This window comes from Macaca mulatta, chromosome 9, assembly GCF_049350105.2.
Source record: "Macaca mulatta isolate MMU2019108-1 chromosome 9, T2T-MMU8v2.0, whole genome shotgun sequence".
NCBI classification, from domain to species: domain Eukaryota; kingdom Metazoa; phylum Chordata; class Mammalia; order Primates; family Cercopithecidae; genus Macaca; species Macaca mulatta.
In genome coordinates this window covers 110,424,610-110,444,751 of record NC_133414.1, presented here as the reverse complement: position 1 = coordinate 110,444,751, position 20,142 = coordinate 110,424,610, and the positions used below count along the sequence as shown (strand labels likewise).

General features: G+C 50.1%; 1 protein-coding gene across 29 annotated transcripts in view; it reads left to right on the top strand.

Moving 5' to 3' along the window:
- PYROXD2 (pyridine nucleotide-disulphide oxidoreductase domain 2) overlaps positions 1 to 18,137 on the top strand; it is a 35,390-nt gene extending 17,253 nt beyond the window's left edge. For 7 of the 29 annotated variants that reach the window (XM_077945240.1, XM_077945233.1, XM_077945242.1 and 4 more), the window contains 11 exons: positions 750 to 903; positions 2,777 to 2,838; positions 2,936 to 3,033; positions 5,114 to 5,255; positions 5,600 to 5,734; positions 7,081 to 7,153; positions 7,397 to 7,553; positions 9,642 to 9,796; positions 10,903 to 11,009; positions 13,217 to 13,337; positions 14,409 to 14,730. In XM_077945240.1, coding sequence (XP_077801366.1) covers positions 750 to 903; positions 2,777 to 2,838; positions 2,936 to 3,033; positions 5,114 to 5,255; positions 5,600 to 5,734; positions 7,081 to 7,153; positions 7,397 to 7,553; positions 9,642 to 9,796; positions 10,903 to 11,009; positions 13,217 to 13,337; positions 14,409 to 14,494 — 1,290 coding nt within the window. In that variant the 3' untranslated portion in view covers positions 14,495 to 14,730. 29 annotated transcript variants of the gene reach the window in all.
- Positions 18,138 to 20,142: the final 2,005 nt, after the last annotated feature.

Here is a 20,142-nt window from a genome sequence, read left to right as displayed (position 1 = left end):
GGGAGACCTACAGACTGGAAAAGAATACAGGCAAAGGTCTAACTTCTACCAGTAATATGTGAGAGGACAGAAGGACAGGCTAGGCGCAGCAGCTCACGCCTATAATCCCAGCACTTTGGGAGGCCGAGGCAGGTGGATCACTTGAGGTCAGAAGTTCGTGACCAGCCTGGCCAACATGGTGAGACTCCGTCTCTACTAAAACTACAAAAATTAGCTGGGCATGGTGGCACATGCCTATAATCCCAGCTACTCAGGAGGCTGAGGCAGGAGAATCGCTTGAACCTGGGAGGCAGCGGTTGCAGTGAGCCGAGATCGCGCCACTGCACTCCAGCCTGGGTGACAGAGCAATACTCCATCTTGGAAAAAAAAAAGAAGAAATGACAGAAGGAAGAAACTTCTAAGTGGTTTCATGGTTTATCGCAGAGACCACGCCCTAAGATTCTTGCCAGTTTTCTGTGGGTGACACTTTGTGTTGGCCAGCATTAGCTCCTTGTCCCTGTTGCCACTGCTGGTGGCTCTCCTATCGCCCAGGGTCTCCTGAGCACCCCCACCTCCACCCCATGTACTCTTCTTGGTGTTGATGTTAACCCAGAGACCTGGAACTGGGGGAGCTCAACAGAGCCAAGCCGAGCCACAGCGGGGAATGAGGCCTGAGGAACCATCAAGCTGTGGGGCTGACAGGCCATATGGGGACGGCATGGAGGGGAGGGATATGGATGGTGGGGCCTTGATGCAGAGCTCTGTTCCAGGTCTTTCCCAGATACGAGGAGTTCATGCATCGCTTGGCATTAGCCATTGACCCTCTGCTGGATGCGGCCCCCGTGGACATGGCGGCCTTCCAGCGTGGCTCTCTGCTGCAAAGGATCAAGTCGCTGTCCACCCTCAAGCCCCTGCTGAAAGCAGGTAAGTCCAAGTGCAGGCACCGGGCCATGATGAGTGACCTTCAAGGAGGTGAGCGCATTGTCTCAATGCCTAGACACAAGCCTGAACCTCCATGGCAACCTGCCAGCTGGGATCAGTTAACATGCTGCGATCAATTACGGGCAGCCTGGAGCACTTTGTTGAGAGCATCTTAGGCTGATGCGCTTTAAAATAGAGCTTGAGACCAAGGCTTGTGCATGGGTACTTCATTTGGAAGGGTGACCCCAAGGCACAAAAATAGGAGAAAGTGGGGGTGAGAGTGGACAGAGAAAGAGTCAATACCAGAGTGTGTGATCACACTAGCCACACTGTGGGTGACAAGATGCTGGACCTGTGTGGGCCCTCTGGGAAACCTTATGAAATGCATTTGAGGAACCTTCTCGGGAGATGGAAAGGGAAATATTTATTCCTTGTGTTCTAGCTCCCATTGGTCAAGGGTTGCCTCACAGGGCATTGACTCCCACACTTCTGGGCTGTGCATCTGTGGGTGCCAAGTGGGTTCCCATGAGTGCCCTAGGGAAGAAGTAGAGAGGCTTACTTTTCAGCACTGAAGTGAGATGCTGTGGAGGTGCCTTTGTGGAGCTGATCAAAGCCTGCAAGGAGTTTGGCATCATGGCCGTGGCTAGAATAAGATATGGGGGCCAAGAGATTTGAAGTGCTGCTCCCATACAGGAAGAATGCGAGATCTGGGCTCAGCAAGGAGAAGTTCTGTGATCAGTTAGTAATGTCTGTCATGAGTATGAGAATGGAAGGCACATCAAGTATGCTATTATTTTCTACCCTCCTTGAGGATATACAGACCAGTTTAGCCTCTATATCCTAGAAAAAACAAACAAACAAACAAATCGCTTGTTTCCCACATGTCTTCGTGGTTCAGCTGATCCCAGCTGGCTCAGCTGATCTGGTCTGGTCTCAGGCATGTGTTTGTGTCTGCAGCAGCTCAGTGGAGGCAGCTCTGCTCCAGGTACCTCCCGTCCTCCTTGTAGAAGCACATGCTGATCTGGGCGTGGACTTTTCACATCAGTGGCACAAGCACAGAGGGCATGCCCCAATGTACAGGCCTGTTTCAGGTCTGGCTTTGTGTCACATCTGCAAACATTCCACTGGCTGGCCAAGTCACATGGATGAGCCCAGAGCCAAGGAGCCAGGCAGGTTAACCAAGCTGTGGTGGGTTGGGAGACACTGCAGACTTATACATTGCAAAGAGTATGGAGCCAGTGGAATCTACTACAAATGCAAAAAGGAGACACTGCCTCTCAGATAACCAGTCCAGGGAGCTTTGTGTGAAAAACAGGCAAAAATCATTTATTGAGCAACTACTACATGCCAGACACTAAGCTAGGCCTGGGTGCTATAAGGCTAGAGACTGTGATTTCTATCCTGAAGGTCTTAAAGCCTAGTTACTCTGAAATGGTCTGAATCAGGGTTGTAGGAATGGATCAGCCAGGCCAGCTACCTCCCAGGATATGGGCCTTCCGGAGTTCAAAATAAGGGAATAAGGTAGAAGTTTAAAATGTTCAAAACATAATGCTAACTGATTAAACATATTAAATGCCTATGAACTTGCAAATGCTTTACCTAGCTCATTTAATGCTCACTGTAGCCCTTGGGGTGTAAAATAGGATTCCTGTGTTACAGGTAAAGAAGCAGGTTCAGAGATGTTAAAAATGTGTCCCAGGTGCTGCTAGTGAGAGGTGTGGCCGGGACTCAGGCTGGGTCTGTCTCTGCATTGGCTGTGCTATACCATCTCCCGGCAGGAAGTCTCGGCCTCCTCCAGTCTTTTATCCCACAGGCCAGGTCGGAGGGTTTCCCTGTCACCTGTCTCAACTTCTGTTTTGTGGATCTTCTGTTATAGGCCGCATCCTGGGAGCCCAGCTTCCCCAATATTATGAGGTCCTCACAGCTCCCATTACCAAGGTGAGCGGTTCCCCAGCGTCAGGCCCAACCAGGGAGCAAGGGGACCCTCCTCCCGTCGAGGCCCCTAAGCCCTTCTTTCTGCTGTTGTGCTGTCCAGGTGCTGGATCAGTGGTTTGAGTCTGAGCCTCTAAAAGCCACTCTGGCCACAGATGCTGTGATTGGAGCCATGACAAGTCCCCGCACTCCGGGGAGTGGGTGAGTGAGGGGGTGAGGCGGGATGCAGGAATGGGGCATGTTCCCCAACAGGAGTGAGGACAACAGTGGCAGTGGCCGCAGCAACAGCTGCCACTTAACAGAGCTCACCCAGTGAGCCAGGAACCGAGCCAGGCACGTCACACACGGTCCATTTAACCCTCAGAGCAACGTCTGAGAACCGCGGTTCAGAGAAGGGAGTGTCTTGCCCAAAGCCACTCAAGTGGCCAGGCTGATTTTCAGCTCGAGGTGTCTGACTCCCCAAAATCTTCCTTCTTAGTGACCGTGCCCTACTGCTTCACTAAGAAAAGCCTCTCTCCCACCTCCCGCTTGGTATCTCAGCAATATCTTCTTTTCTCTCCTCTTCCCTTCCCTCTTCCACCTCTCCACTCCTGCAAACACCCATTCTCCCTTGCCTGCCACCGGTCCTTTCCCTGGGCTCCGGGACACTCACGCAGGCACCTCAGGATGGGCAGTGAGCTGCCTTTCTCTTGCTGAGTGCGGGTGTGCGCTGACAGCCCAGTCCGAGAGGTGGCAGTCAGACACAGCGAAGCCGGCAGTGTGGTCTGACTTAATGAGCCCCCACAGAAGCAGGAATGGAGGGGTGTGTGTGTGTGTGTGTGTGTGTGTGTGTTGGGATGGAGAATGCCGCCAAGGGTTGGGCCGTTTCCAGTGCACCAGAAGATACAGCTAGAAGCTAGAAGCTGTCGACGTGGCTTTTCTCTCAAGGGATGAGCACACCCTCGGAAGTGGTTTTTCAACACATATTAAGCCGGCCCCAAATTCCCCCAGGACCATAGAGACGGGGGCTTGGCAGCAGTTGCTACACGTTGGCCAAGCTGTGATCTACCAGCCAATCTGGATCTTCCAGCTGGGGCCTCCTGCCCTTTTCTCTTGGGATCTCTGGGAGGCTTAGCCAGTGCTCAGTTTGTGAAATATGCCTTTAAGTAATTTGTTCCTTCATTAATTCTTCCAACAAATATGGATGAGCGCTCGCTAGGTGTTGGGGATACGGTAGTGAGTGGAGCAGACGTCCCGATGGGTGAGAGACACAGAGCGAGTGATGATGATGAAGTGGTGTGAGTGTGACGCTAGGAGGAGCAGCCAGGACACAGCCTGGCCTAGGGTCAGAGAAGCCTCCACATGGAAGAGGTGTTCGATCTGAGACCCAAAGGACAAAGAGGAGTTAGCGAAACACACGAAGAGGGAAGAAGGGACTTCAGGCTGACAGAACAGCAGGGGAAATGCTGGGGTTAGAGAATGTATGATCCACCCAGGAATCTAGAGGTTCTGTTAGTTAGGAGGATGGGGTACAGAGAGGGACAGGATGAGGGGTGAGGCTGGAGCGCCTGCTAGGAGACTGGCCATTCCCTAAGAGCAGCGCCAAGCCAGGGAGATTTGGAATGGTGATAAGTGAGTGGCAGGAGCACAGCTGGGCTTTAAGATAAGGCTCCAGGATATATGTGGACAAAGACCTGCAGGGGAGAAAGTGTGGGAGAGGGGGTCCAATGAGGGGCACTACTGCAGCAGCATAAGAAAAAGAAGAGAGGCTGAGAGGTGGGGTGGCCTTGCAAGCGCTTTGGAGGCTGAGTTGGCGTTGCTGTGTGGACGTAGATGGGGAAGGATGGTAGCGGTCAAGACTGACACCTGGTTTCTGTTGGAAACAGAACCTTCTATGGAAAGGTGTCGTTCACTGGAATGGGAAAGATTGAAGGGGAAGCAGCTGGAGAATGGGGAAAAGGTGGTGGGTTTAAGATGCCTACCAAGAAAGTGTCCAAATGGAGATATCTGTGGGTAGTTAGACATAGGAGCTGGAGTTCAGGAGAGTGCTGGAGCTGCAGGTTTGGGCATCGTTGCCTTCTTTTTGGTAATAAAGCTATGCACATAGACACACTTGCTGGGGAGTCAGTGTAGAGAAGGCAAAGGGCTCTTACAAGAACTTGGCTCATTAAAGGTGACTGGGAAAGGGCTGGATGGTGGCAGGGAGGGGCTGAAGATCAAGATGGAAAGGAATAGTTGCACCTACAACTCTGGGCAGATGAGATCCCACCTCCAGGATCTGAGTCAGATGGTCTGTCCTCAGGTATGTGCTGCTGCATCATGTGATGGGGGGCCTGGAGGGGATGCAGGGGGCCTGGGGCTATGTCCAGGGGGGCATGGGTGCCCTCTCTGATGCCATCGCAAGCTCAGCCACCACCCATGGAGCAAGCATCTTCACTGAAAAGGTGAATGGCCCCTCTACTCCACCCCAATAATTGACAAGGATCCCAGGACAGAACCAAGTCTCAGATTTGGAAGGTCCCTTGTTTTACCAATGAACAGAGGGGCTGTGAGGGGGTGGGTTGCAGAATTAAGAGACTAAGGTCACGCAGCCTGTTAGTGGCTAACCACCCGCTTTGAATTCCCTGGTCACTGAACCGAGGCTGAGTGTTTCATGGAGAAGCTGCAGAACTTGATGGGGTGGGTTTGGGATGAAGAAGTTGTGAATGCCTAGGACCATCACAGACCATGGGAATCCCACAAGATCTAACCTGGGTTTCCCTTCCTGGGGGTTTCTGGTGGGCGCTAGACAGTGGCGAAGGTGCAGGTGAACAGTGAAGGCTGTGTTCAAGGAGTTGTGCTGGAAGATGGCACAGAAGTGAGAAGCAAGGTGGTGCTGTCCAACACATCACCGCAGATCACCTTCCTGAAGCTGACGCCACAGGTGAGGCTGCGGGCAGGAGGGTGGAGCTTAGACGTCTGCCAAAACAGGGGTTGGAATCCGTGGGGATTGAGGGAGCCAGGATTGCATCAGGGTGTGAGATGCAAAAGCCAAGTCTCTGCATTTGGGAAACAGGCAGGTAAGGGCAGGTAGCAAACAGGGAAGAAGCCTCACAGGTGAGGAGAAGGGGCCAGAGAGGTGAAGTGACCAAGATTCTGGCCACTGGCAGAGCCAGAGCTAGAACCCAGGTCTGACTTTCCATCTAGAGTTATTTCCACAACTTTCCTACTTTCCTGATTTCTTCCCTTTCACCAGCTCTAATTCCATTGTATGTGTCAACTATCTGTTGTATTATCCATGATTATTAATTAATTTTTAAAAAGAGCCACAAAACTTCTGGGCACACAAGAAATACTGGCACCCAGAACTGGAGACTTCAGTTGATCTTGGTGGATTCCAACTGCTCACGGCTGGCTCATGCATCTGCAGTCAGCTGCAGGTCAGCTTGCCGGCTCTGCTGATCTTGGCAGGACTCCTTCATGTTCCTGGGAGCTAGCCGGTGGTGGCTGGTCCAGGACTGTTTCTGCTGGGATGACCAGGGGAACTCAGCTCTGCCCCGTGTGTCTGTCCTCCCCCAGCACAGTAGTCCAGGCATGTTCTCAGGGTCTGGCAAGGGGCAAAAGCAGGCAAGCTCAAGCATGTATGCAAGCATCACGTGGTTTGATCTCTTTGCATCCTGTTTGCTAGCATTGGCCAAAGCAAGTCTCATGGCCAAGCCCAGAGTCAGAGTGTGAGGGCACTGCAAGATTACACAGAAACGGGTGTGCAAACAGGGAGGGGTGAGCTTTGGGGGGCAGTTTTTGCAATTGACTTTCCCTGTGCCCAAAAGATACGATAACATGTATATGTGCACGAAGCTCCCAACCACTCTTGGGAGCAATTCTTAGGGGCAAAGCACTACTTTTTCTGAGTGATTCCATTAATAAAATTCAACAAACATCAGTAAAAAGAAACTTGTTAAGGCAATTCTGAGATCATCGAGGCTTCCAAGAGCTTACACACCAGTAGTGAAAAGAGACCTGCAAACCACTGTCCCCTTTGCAAGCAGGGAGAGGTGTGGACTATTTCACAGTCAGAACTGCTGGCCAAGCACAGAGGAGGAAGTGGTTAGAGCTGAGTGGGAGGGGATCTAGGAAGGCTTCACAGAGGAGGTGGTTTTGGCTGAGCTTTGAAGGATGAAGAGGATTTCCGGAGGGAGCGACTGAGGGATCTTCCTGAGCAAAGAAAGAAGGCAGCTTCCTTGGGGCCTTTTGATGTCTGGGGGCTTTCATGGAGGCTTCTCCTTCCAGGAGTGGCTTCCTGAGGAGTTCCTGGAGAAAATCTCTCAGCTGGACACCCGGTCGCCTGTCACCAAGATCAATGGTAAGAGGCACACCACATTGCAGCACTGTCTCCTTTGACCCATCCGAGTGAGAAACCTCCATGCGGGGGGCAGCTGAACTCTGTCATCACCTCCATTCCCTGACCTCCAGCCTGTGTCCCCCTGCAGCCTGGTCAGAAGGTGAAACACTTGCTAATACTTTCCTACTCCCGTCTGCCACTGAGGTGGCTGTAGAGGGAGGACCTTGGGGGGCTAAGACCTGACCCTCCTCTTTGGTCCCTCAGTGGCTGTAGACAGGCTGCCCAGCTTCCTGGCGGCCCCCAATGCTCCCAGGGGCCACCCACTGCCCCATCACCAGTGCTCCATCCACCTGAACTGTGAAGACACCCTCCTCCTTCATCAGGCCTTTGAAGACGCCATGGATGGCCTGCCTTCCCACAGGTAGGGGTCCTGGACAGAACATCCCCTGATGTTCTTCCACATGGGCCTGGGAGGCAGGGCTGTCCACGCCACACACAGCAAGGATCAGGCCTGGCGTTCAACCTTCACAGTGACTTAGGATCTGCCAAAATCTATACTTTACTTCTAAGGACAGGAAGTGCATCCCAGGTGAAAAATCTGAGGACCAGGGCAGGTAAGGGTGAAGAGCAGCTCAGGTTAGCGGAAGGGGCAGGGGGCAGAGCGCTGCCCAGGAAAGTGCTGGGGCTGGGGAAGAAGAGAAAATGTGTTCTGGGAAAGCAAAGGAGGTTCTCTCATTCAGAGCCTGTCAGGGGGCACGCACTCACTGAGTCCCCTGCTCCGTAGCCTTTCTTTTTCTGATAAGCTGCCTTCTTGCAAAACTTCTAAAAGCATTTCCCACCTCCCACTGCAGCTGTATTTCCATCCTTCCAGAAAAGGCAGGGGCGCTATAGGAGAAAGAGCCTTTCCTTCCTGTCCACTGTCCGGCAGACACTGTTGAAAACCTACTCAGTGCCGGGCTCTGTACTAGGTACGGGCTGGGAGAACTAGTGAGGCAGGGGCATGAAACCGACACGAAGCTTATGATAAGACAGGTACACAAATATTTACAGCATGTGGTAAAGAAGATGTGCGCCTGGAGAGAAGGGTATAGGGCAAAGTTCATTCATCCATTTATAAATATTCTGGGGTATCTACTCTGTGCCAGGCTTGGTTCAGTGACTGGGCACAGATCAGCAAGCAAAGCCAACAAGGTCTCAGGTCGCTGACTTTCTATCCATGAGAGGAAGACAATCAACAAGTAAGCACTGATGATGAGCACTGCGGAGAAAAATAGGCAGGGAAGGGGAGGAAAGGCTTCTCTGACAACGCGGCACTTGAGCAGAGACCGGAAGGAAGTGAGGATACAGATCTTGTGGGTACCTGGGAAAGAACGTCCAGACAGAGGGAAGGTCAGGTGCAAAGGCCCTGGGGCAGGAGCGTGCTGCTGTGTAGGAGGCACAGGGACGAGGCCAGAGTGGCTGGAGAGAGAGCACCTGGGAGTGAAGGGTGTCAGATCGTGCTGGGTCTTGTCAACTGCCCTGGCTCTTACTCCAGGAAAGTTTGTGCAGAGCCTGCCTTATACTTTAGAAAGACCAACCTGGACACGGTGTGGAGAAAACGTTAAGGCATCTGTTGCAATGGGTTACTGTTGCAGAATCCAAGTTAGAGTGGACAGTGGCTTGGACAAGGGTGGGGCAGTGGCAGTGATGAGAAGGGACGGAAGACTGGGTATATTTTGAAGGTGAAGCCAACAGGACTTGCTGTTGGACAGGGAGTGGGATGTGGGTAATAAAAAGGAGCGACTGTGAAAAGATGCCTCCATTTACTGAAGAGAGGAAGAGGCGGCGGGGGTGGAGCAGGTTTTAGAGGCTAATCAGGCATTGGGGTTTGGACGGGGGACGTTTGAGATCCCTGGTGGACATCCAAGTTCAGCAAAAACATTGCGGCTGAGGGACGCAGGGAGAAGGGGCGTTTCCCGTGGCCTTGAAGGAGACTCATATTTGGAGATCAGAGGGAGAATGTGCTCCAGGTAGAAAAGGTGTGGCAGGCAAAGGTGGTGGGGTGGGAAGCAGTTCACAGCTTTGCTGGGGCTCGGGGCAGCCCTAGCAACTCTGTCTTCCATTGGTCTGCTCTGGAAAAGGCAGTCAGGCCGCTAAAGCCTGGCTGAAATCTGGCTGCCTGGGCGCCTGCTGTCTTAGGCCTGGCCTCTTTCCACACTCCCACTGTCTGTGTGGACCTTGGAGACATTTGCGTTTGGGAGCTGTGGTTAGAGCACAGCGTGTGGTGAAGGCCGGCAAGGACAGGCCATGCATTCGGGGGTCTGGGCCAGGCCAGCTCCTCACGGGTGCTCTGGATCACACTGGAGGCCACTGTGGACCTGTACTGTGGACAACCACTGTGGCTGTACAGCGACAGTCGCCCAGGATTGGTGTCATCTCAGGGTCTCCACTGTGTCCCAAGTCATCTCAGAGGCCCTTCGCACCACACTGCTGCTCTTAGACCTGCCGTCTCTCCTCCCTGCCCGCACAGGCCTATGATTGAGCTCTGCATCCCTTCTGCGCTGGACCCCACCCTGGCTCCCTCCGGCTGCCACGTAGTCTCTCTCTTCACTCAGTACACGCCCTACACACTGGCTGGAGGCAAGGCCTGGGACGAGCAGGAGAGAGACGCTTACGCAGACAGAGGTAAAGAGAGCTGCATGTTCTGCCTCCAGAGCCAAAGCCGGGCTTGCGACCTGACTGGGCCTGCTCCTCCTCACTGCCCCATTCAGGATTGACAGCTGCAGATGACGTCCCAAAGGGAGGAAATAGTTGAGGGAACCTCAAGTCAGCATAGTGAATGACTGCTGGAGTCAGGAACTGGGCTAAGAAAGCCAAGAAAACACAGTTCCTGCCCTCCAGTTGCTCGCAGCCTAGCAAGGGATGGAAGAGACAAATTAAGAAATCTGTCATTACAGCACAGCTGACTGCATGAACCAAAGGAGAAGCATGAGCCAGAGGGACAAGGAAGGCTTTCAAAGGAAGGGACGGTCAAGCTGGGTTTCCAAGGATGACTAGGAACTGGCCAGGCAGCAAAGGGCATTCCAAGCAAGAGAAACAGCTTGAGCAGGCCGGGTGTGGGGGCTCATGCCTGTAATTCCAGCACTTCAGGAGGCCGAGGCAGGTGGATCACCTGAGGTCAAGAGTTCGAGACAGGCCTGACCAACATGGTGAAACTCCGTCACTACGAAAAACACCAAAAAAACTAGCCGGGGGTGGTGGCACATGCCTGTAATCTCAGCTGCCCCGGAGGCTGAGGCAGGAGAATCGTTTGAACCCGGAGGTGGAGGTTGCAGTGAGCCGAGATCGCACCACTGCACTCCAGCCTAGGTGACAGAGTGAGACTCCGTCTGAAAGAGAGAGAGAGAGAGAGAGAGAGAGAGAGAGAGAGACAGAAAGGAAGGAAGGAAGGAAGGAAGGAAGGAAGGAAGGAGCGAGCTTGAGGAAAGGGATGAGGTGAAAAAAGCTGCATATGCAAGAGGAGACAAGCAGCTTTGTGTTTAGGGTTGGGGTAGGGAAGTGGGGAAAATTGGGGACTGGACCGGCCTGCCCATGCATCTTTGGGATGAATTATTCATTTGCTTGTGGGCTGATTTTTGTTTTTCACCTATTGAGGTATAATTTGCATATGATAAAATAAACCCATGTCTGTGTGTAATTTAATGACTCTTAGTAAATTTGCCAAGTTGTATCCCCTTAGCGCCTCCTCTTCTTCCTAACACAATCTCATTTCTCTGTTTTTGGCACCCCAGTGTTTGATTGCATCGAGGTCTATGCCCCTGGCTTCAAGGACTCTGTGGTTGGCAGAGACATCCTCACACCACCAGATTTGGAGAGAATCTTCGGGCTTCCTGGAGGAGTGCGTATAAACCTAGGGGGTCTCTCACCATAGCCTTCCCTCTGCACCCTCACTTCCTGGCTGTGACCTCTCTGCTTTATCTTGTCCCTCCATACTCAGCTTTCATCAGGAAGGGAGGACAGGGGCAGGGACCCTGGCTGAGAGAGGGCAGAGAAGTGGTCAAATTGAGGGAATAGGGATCCCTAGTAGGGACTCAGAAACACAGGCAGGACAGCCCCCACTGAGAAGGTCACCAGGATTGTGGCCCTCTGCCTTGACAACCATGCTGGCTCTGCCATCTGACTTTCTTCAGAGAGAGCACCCCCTTCTCAAGGCAGCAGCACATCCTCAGACTTCAGTTTATCAAAAACTAGACATTGGAGACAGGGAGACCAGTTAGGAGGCCAGGCTCAATCGCCTCATTGCAGCTACTGAGCACTTGCAAGGCCAGAGACCAGCCTAGGGAACATAGTGAGACCCCATCTCTACAAAAACAAAAAAACCAGAAACATCGCCAGGGGTGGTGGTGTGTACCTGTGGTCCCAGCTACCCAGGAAGCTGAAGCAGGAGGATCGCTTGAGCCCGGGAGTTCGAGACTACAGTGAGCTGTGATGTGCCATTACACTTCAGCCTGGGTAACAGAATGAGACCCTATCTCTAAAAAGAAAATTTAAAAAAAAAAGCAAAAGAAAAATCTGAGGCCAAAGTGAGATGTGCTACAAGTGTAGAATGCACACAGTATAGAAAAAAATATAAAATATCTCATCAATAATTTATATATTGATTACATGTTGAAATTATAATATTTTGGATATATTATATGTATATAGCTAATAAATATATATAGATATATATAGCTAAATAAAATATGTTATTGACATTAAATTCATCAACTTGTCCTTCCTTCCTTCCTTCCTTCCTTCCTTCCTTCCTCCCTTCTTTACTTCCTCCCTCCCTCCTTCCCTTCCTCCTTCCCTCCTTCCCTCCTTCCCTCCCTCCCTCTCTTCCTCCCTTTCTTCCTTCTAGAGATAGGGTCTTGTTCTATCACCCAGGCTGGAGTACAGTAGTGCAATCACAGCTCACTGCAGCCTCGACCTCTGGGGCTCAAGCCATCCATCCTCCCACCTCAGCCTCCTGAGTAGATAGGACCATAGGCATGCACCACCATACCAGGCTAATTTTTTTAAATTGTAGAGATGGAGTCTCCCTGTGTTGCCTAGGCTGGTCTCAAACTCTGGGGCTCAAGTGATCCTCCCACCTTGGCCTCCCAAAGTGCTGGGATTACAGGCATGAGCCACAACAGGCTCTGCTTTTACTTTTTAAATGTAGTTACTAATAAATCAAAAACTGCATATTAGCTCCCATTACATGTTCACTGAACAGCACTGGTCCGGGTAGAGGAAAGAAGGCCAAGCAGCAGGAAGGAAGGGAATGGCTGGGTAGAGCAGGCATGGGGCGGGCAGACTTGAGAAGCCTTGGTGACAGTGTGCACATGGGGGTCAGGGTGGAGGCGATGTGAAGGGTAGGTGCAGAGGCCAGCGGGAGGAAGGTGGTGTCATTCACTGACGCAGGAGGATGGGGAGGAGCAGACTTGAGGAAAGAGGATGGCCTCAGTTTGGGGCAAGGTGAGGCGGGCAGCGGGGGCACACTCCTGTGGTGACGCCCAGCAGACGTCGGGCTTCTTGTCCAGACCTGCCCCCTGAGTCTGACCTTCGCTTGTCCCATGCTGCCTCCCTTCTCAGCCTGGGGCTGGTCTCACCCAAGCCAGGGGGACAGAACCGTGCTCGGCTCCGTTGCCCCTTGTCTGCCATTCACAGTGATCCTGCTGGAACCTGGACGCCGGGGTCTGGGCTCAGGTGGATGCCTTGGCCACAGAAGGAAGTTCTCGCAGACACATGCCAGCAGCCACAATAAGTCGGACGATTCTGTTTTTCCAGCAGAGCGAGAGGGATGCAGAGTAGATAGCAAAACCCTCTTTTCTTTCCTGTTCAGTTCCTGTTCCCCACCCTGCTTTCTTCCTCAAAAGGCCTCTGGGAAACTTCACTCCCAGCCCCAGGGCATGTGCCCGTTCCATCTCATCTCCTTCCCTTTCTGCATTTTAAGAACCCAAGAAAATATCCCGGAAGGAGAAGAACTTTTGCTGGAGAACAGGGGAGGGGAAGAAACCCTGCCAGGACAGGAAAGGCTGTAACGCTCCCGTGCTAATGACTGTGGCCCTGCTTCTGCAGAACATATTCCACTGTGCCATGTCCCTGGATCAGCTCTACTTTGCCCGCCCTGTGCCCCTGCATTCTGGCTACCGCTGCCCTCTCCAGGGCCTGTATCTCTGTGGAAGTGGGGCTCATCCTGGTGAGTGACCTGGAGTCCCACTACCCTGTGGGGACTGGGAGGGCTCACTGGAGGCCAGAGACTTGGAGAACGAGGAAGAAGATAAACAATGAAGGCGGCAGAGAGGGAAGGGAGCAGGGAACTCCCACCATAAGAAGCTGCCTTGTGTTCAGAATTCTCCATGCACAGGTGAGCACCCAGCCGCTGCCTCCACCAGGCTGACCACAGCCCACAGTTGAACTCACACCTCCCCTTCAGGAGGCCTGGGGATGCGTCCTGGTGGAGGCATCTCACCACATTCCAATGCGGGCTTGTGAGAGACCCATGTCCCTAAATTCCCCATCCATGTATATATTTAGACGGTGTTTCACTCTATTGCCCAGGCTGGAGTGCAGTGGTATGATCACAGCTCACTGCAGCCTCAACCTCCTGGGCTCAAGTGATCCTCCTGCCTCAGCCTCTGGCGTAGCTGGGACTACAGGTGTGTGCCACCATGCCTGGCTAATTTTTTATTCTTTTGTAAAGATGGGTTTTGTTACATTGCCCAGGCTGGTCTCGAACTCCCGAGCTGAAGTGATCCTCCCCACTTAGCTTCCCAAAGTGCTGGGATTAGAGGCCTCCATCCATATTTTAGACCAGAAAGGATGGATAAAGTTAACTTCTTCAACTTTACAATTCTTTCTTGTGCGCATTCCAAGCCTAAGAAGCTGGCTGAGGCTGTCATTTGCTATGCACACCTTCTCTGAGCTGTGTGGACTTGGTCCCCCTGGAAAGAGTCTGTGTTTCCACATCTCCCCCCTCCCCCCAGCCCCTTATTCTGAAATTTTAACTTTGCTTACTAAGCATCTGCCCATCCAGCAGGTCCACCCTCAGCCATTGAGGCTGTGGGCTGTGGACCTGGCCCCTTCCCAGACCTTTGGTGCAGGAAGCCTGGAGGGAGCCAGGATCTATTGAATGTCTGTCCTAGGTGATTCCAGTGCCCACACTCCCGCACCCCTCTAAGCAGCCCCACTCTGCTTTGTTGCTGGATCTCCGTAAGCCCCGCCCCCTCCCCCACCCTGGCAGGTTTTTGAGCGGAGCTTTCGTTCATAGGAGATTCCCTTCCAGGAGGAGGTGTGATGGGAGCTGCTGGGCGAAATGCAGCGCATGCGGCCTTTAGGGACCTCAAGAGCAAGTGACCCCGAATCAGCTCTGACCCAGGAAGAAGACTTCACCCCTCAATTCCAAGCGCTCCATTGGGTCAGCTTCCCAGGAAACTCAGCTTCGGGTTAGTACTTAAGGCCACCAAATCCTCAATGCTCAAGCTATTATTTTAGAAAAAATGTACGAGTTACGTTTAGTGCAAGTTAACCTTATGCCCGTGCCTCCGTACGTGGACTGGTTCTGTGTTATTAAAACTAATATTTCATACAGATTACTTGCTCGTGTTTTTTCTCTGTGTTAGTTGGTGGGATAGACTTGTCTGGTGTACTCATAATTCTTACATCAGCTAAGAAGCAGTCCATTTAAAGGCCAGGCATGGTGACTCGTGCCTGTAATCCCAGCACTTTAGGAAGTTGAGGCAGGCAAATCACTTTGAGATCAGAAATTCAAGACCAGCCTGGCCAACATGGTGAAACCTCATCTCTACTAAAAATACAAAAATTAGCCAGGCGTGGTGGCAGGTGCCTGTAATCCCAGCTACTTGGAAGGCTGAGGCAAGAGAATCACTTGAACCCAGGAGGTAGAGGTTGCAATGAGCCGAGATTGCACCACTGCACTCCAGCCTGGGCAACAGAGACTCCATCTCAAAACAAAAACAAAAACAAAACAAAAAACAAAAACAAAACAAAAAGAACAGTCCATCTAACCAGCGGAAGAGTCTGATCTAAGCATCCCCCTGTCCTTGGCTGGGACCCCCCCCACCACCAACTGGAGGACTGCCCAGGTGGAGCCCAGTCGACTGCTGTCACATTCCTGGCAAACGATAAAAATGGACCCAATTTCCCCATGATCTATAGTCACCCACAGGGGCCATGGGCCTGAACAAAGCTTGGCATCTCAAGCCATAGAATCTTCCAGTCAGGCAAAAAGCAGTCAAGGGTGACTGCAAGGTGGATTCCACTGAGGCTGTCTGGGAGCCCACTCTTCCTGATTCCAGAGCATTCAGCCTTCTGCCTCCCATGAGCTAAGTCTGTTGTGTCACCAACACCTTTCAATATAAACCTCTATAATTCTAAAGTGAGTTGAATTGTCACTCTTGTCCAGGAAAATCCATCCAAAGTTCCCGTGGTAATGCAGCCCTCCCAGCCAGCTTCTCCAGTTCTGGCAGCCAAGGCCACAGTCCAAGCCGTCCCATCTGCAGATGAGGCAGGATCTTCCCTGGGAAAGCTTCCCTTCCTCCGTTTCCTGGGCAAATTTATACAGATTCAAATAGATCCACCTCATTACTTAATGTTGGTAAACTCAGATTTCTCAGCCGTAAAAGAGTTGTTTTAAAGCTCACATCAGACAACAGGTCGTGTTTCCCTCCAGTATCTGGCACACGATAAGCATTCGGTACATAGTGGAGCTGCTGCTGCGGCTTTTATTGGTGAAGATATTTTTGTCATTTTTGTATTCTGCAAAAGGTGGTCTTTTCTATATACTTTTTAACCTGGCACCCAGAATTGAAACTAGCCCCCTAGAAGCATTGTGCAGGACAGTGTAGAGCAATGTTTGGGTCCCCAAGCTTTTTCCAAAGTAGCCAAGCCCCCTCCCTCATTCAGCATCAGTACCATCAACTTCTTGAGCTTGTTGAAAATTTGTTTTTGGTCAATATTGCTGGTTTTCTGGAAGGAAAGAAGGAAGGCAGGGAGAGAGGGAGGAAGAATGAGAGAAAAAATGAAAGAGAAAAAGGGAGGGAGGGAGGAAGAAAGAAAGGAAAATGAAAGAGAAGGAAGAAAGAAAGTGAGGGAAGGAAGGAGAAAGGGAGGGAGGGAGGGAGGGAGGGAGAAATGAACACAGAAAATCGTCAAAGGCCTGGGGAAGCTCACATCAGACTTAGTATTTAAAAATAATAATGATTTTTGGCCAGGTGCAGTGGCTCACATCTATAATCCCAGCACTTTGGGAGGCAGAGGTGGGCGGATCACAAGGTCAGGGGATCAAGACCATCCTGGCTTACACGGTGAAACCCTGTCTCTACTAAAAATACAAAAAAAAAAATTAGCTGGATGTGGTGGCACACACCTGTAATCTCAGCTGCTCTGGAGGCTGAGGCAGGAGAATTGCTTGAACCCAGGAGGCGGAGGTTGCAGTGAGCCAAGATCATACCACTGCACTCCAACCTGGACAACAGAAAGAGACTCTGTCTCAAAAGAAAAAAAAATTTTTTATTTATTTATTTTATTTTATTTTTAATAAACAAAAGCCACGAATGCCTAATATAGGAAATGTTTAAAATATAATAAGAGAGAAACATAAAATGCACACATAATTTTTCCTGCAGAGATAATCGCAGTTCCCGTTTTACAGTATTTTCAGGTAGTCTTTCAGGTCATTGGTATTCCGTGTTCTATATGTGGGCTTTACATCTTTCCTTCATTTCACTTCATATCATAAGCAGTTTTCAGTGCCATAAAAATTCTTTGAAAACATTATTTTTAATAGCTGCCTAATATTCTCTTGTAAGGATGTGTCATAATTTATTATGGGACATTGGGTTCAGCTTTGGCCTTGATTGCTAATTAGTACAAGCCAAAGGCCTGAAAGCTTCATTTATCGCCGCTGTTCCTGTTTTAATGATTCCCTATCATTTCTGGGATCACAAGGGTGCAGCTGTTCTCCAGGCAAATGTTCCCTCTAAAGGAGGAGGAATGTGGAGGAGGCCAGGGAGAGAGGGGAAAAAGCACTTTTAGCACCAGAGGAAGAATTTCCCACTGTTTGGTGACTTCCCATTCTGTATCTCATGTCTCTGAAAGATGGCATTTGGTCCAGACCAAGAGACAAGATAAGGCCTCAGCACCACAGGGTGCGTTGGTTCCTCGAAGCCCCCAGCACATGCCGTCCCGCTGAGCAAGGCGGGCTGGTCTTACCTAAAGTGCTGACTCTGCAAATCAGCCATGAGCTGGGCAAATGTGTCCCTTGCTGGCCCTAGTATGTAAAACCTGTAGAAGGATAAATAAGTCAGGGCCTCATTGTTACCTGATTTACAATTGCCCGTTTTCCCAAAGCAGCAGGGAACACTTCCTTCGAGGCACAGTCCTGTAAACCCCTGAAGTGCACTGGAACCTCAGCTGGTTAAGTCGTTACCAGCGGGCCCTCCTGATCTCGCAGCCCCTGGGTGATGGTGTCCAGAGATTCAGTGAGATGTGAGGTTTACAGCTCTGGGAGGAATTCGGCTTTCCTGGTGGGAGGAATGACAGATGTGGCTGACCAAGCCGGCTGTGGGTCTTGTGAGCGTGCATCTTTCTAACATATGTTCGATTTGCAAGGCAGGTGACAGTCGCCAAGTTCTTCTGTGGGACCTCCGTAATACTCCTACCCTGATGTCTGGAATGAGGGGGAAGAGACCTGCTGAGCACAGGATGTCATTCTGTGGGGGAGTGGAGACACATGACATGAGAAAAAGGAATGCAAAATGCAAAGCAAGGAGAAACGCAAATGGACAGCAAACCTGAAAAAATATTTAAGCTCACCAGGAATCCATTACCTGCAATGAAAACCAAATGATCATGCTTTACCTATAAAATTGAGAAAAAATATTTGTACAGAAAATTACTGGTGTGGGTAAAAAAGACACTCTTCTCTGCCGTTGACAGCAGCAGACATTTGTATTTGATAACGAGACTCGAAAGCCAACATCCGTGTGCTTTGTGGGTTATTCCGCATCTTATCACTGCGCCGAAGGAAAATATCAGAAATGTCCCTAAGGATTTAGGTAGAAGGATAGTCATGCAGTATTGTTTGCAATGGCAAAATACTGGAAACAGGCTAAATGACCCAAAATAGAGAATTAGTTAAATTAATCATGGTAACTGCACATGATAGAATATCAGACAATAACTTTAAAAGTTACATTTTTGAACCTACTTGTATCACATGGAAAAATATGCTAATAAAAAGTAAGATATAATGGGACCTAAGTTTTTTGATAGGTGATAGATGGATAGATGGATCTCTCATATATATATGTAAATATACATTATATATACTAACTATATAAAACATACATTATATATACTAACTATATAAAACATACCCACACAGAGAAAGACAGAGACAGAGAGAAAGACAGAAATGGAGAGACAGAAACAGAGAGACAAATGGGAAAGAACAAACTATACCCCAAAGTACAGGCTACTAGCAGAAGGCTGAAGTCTTTCTGAGCACTTGGCAGCAGCTTGGAAAATGTTCCTCACTACCTTCATAGAACCTATCTTAGCATAAGAGCCAGCCCAAAGTAAATGGATGGGACTTTGAATCTTTGTTTAAAAATGATGGCCTGGGCCTGGTCCAAATGGTGTGTGAATGGCTTATGCATTGATAAATATTGATTGGCCATAAGTCAGAGCGCTTCAGACCTGGTCTGGGTCTAAGAGATCCTCAGTGGAGGCGTGGGGTCTTCAGTCACCTAAAGTCCCTGCAACATCACAAAGGGAAAGAGTGGCATCTTCTCCGTGTTTCCACAGCCCAACAGAAATCCTGTGTTCTTGTAAGGAGGTGACCGAGGTGAACCTGAACCTGAACTTTCTCTGGTTTTATCTGGAACTAGTCAATGCTGTTATGTAGGTTGTCAGACCAGCAGCTTTGCAGCTGGCTAGATGTGTCTTTGACTAATAAGAGAATCACGAGAGGAATTAAATGAGACTAAGCAAAGGCCATTTGATTGGTATGCAGAAGTCTTCAAGACAATGTGTCTCTTAAGGAGAAAAAAAAAAAAAAAAAGAAGGTTGTCAACAGTGAAAAGATAGGTGAAACCTACACTTTCTGCACTGCAGCTATCGGCCTTCCCTTCTGTCTGATCTTTCAGGACCCATGGAGAAAGTGTAGGTCTGACCCAGAAGGCTGTCGTGTATAAAGGGGATGATGATGCCTCCCACAGAGGGATGTGAGGATTGTATATACATAAACACAGCTCACCAAAATATGCACACTGTGTGACCCAGCACACCCACTCCCAGATATACTCAGCAGAAATGCTTACTGGCGTTCACCAAAAGATACATACTAGGCTGCTCCTGGCAGCACTACTTGTAATACCTCCAACCAGAAAGCTACCCCAATGCCCACTGACAGAGGAATGGAATAAGTAAATTGTGGTACCTTCATATGATGGACTACTATTCAGCAATGAGAATGAATAATCTATAGAACCACATGCAACAAAACTATGTTGAGTCAAAGAAACCAGACATGAAATAATACATGTTATAGGATTCTGCTTATAAATTGTACAGAATCAGGCTAAATTAATAGTTCCTATACTGTTAAAAGATCACCTTTGGCTGGGCAGAGTGGCTCATACTTGTAATCCCAGCACTTTGGGAGGCTGAGGTGGGAGGATTGCTTAAGGCAAGGAGTTCAAGACCAGCCTGGGCAATGTAGCAAGACCTCATTTCTAAAATAAAACAAAAAAAAATAGCCAGGCATCATAGTGCATGCATGTAGTCCTAGCTACTTGGGAGGCAGAGGAGGGAGGATCACTTGAGCCCAGGAGTTGGAGGCTACAGTGAGCTATGATTATACCACTGCATTCCAGCCTGGGCAACAGAATAAGACACTATATTGAAAAAAAAAAAAGTTCACCATTGAGGGTGTTCCTTCCTAGAAGGAAGCCTGAGAAGGGCTTCAGGCTGCTAGCAGT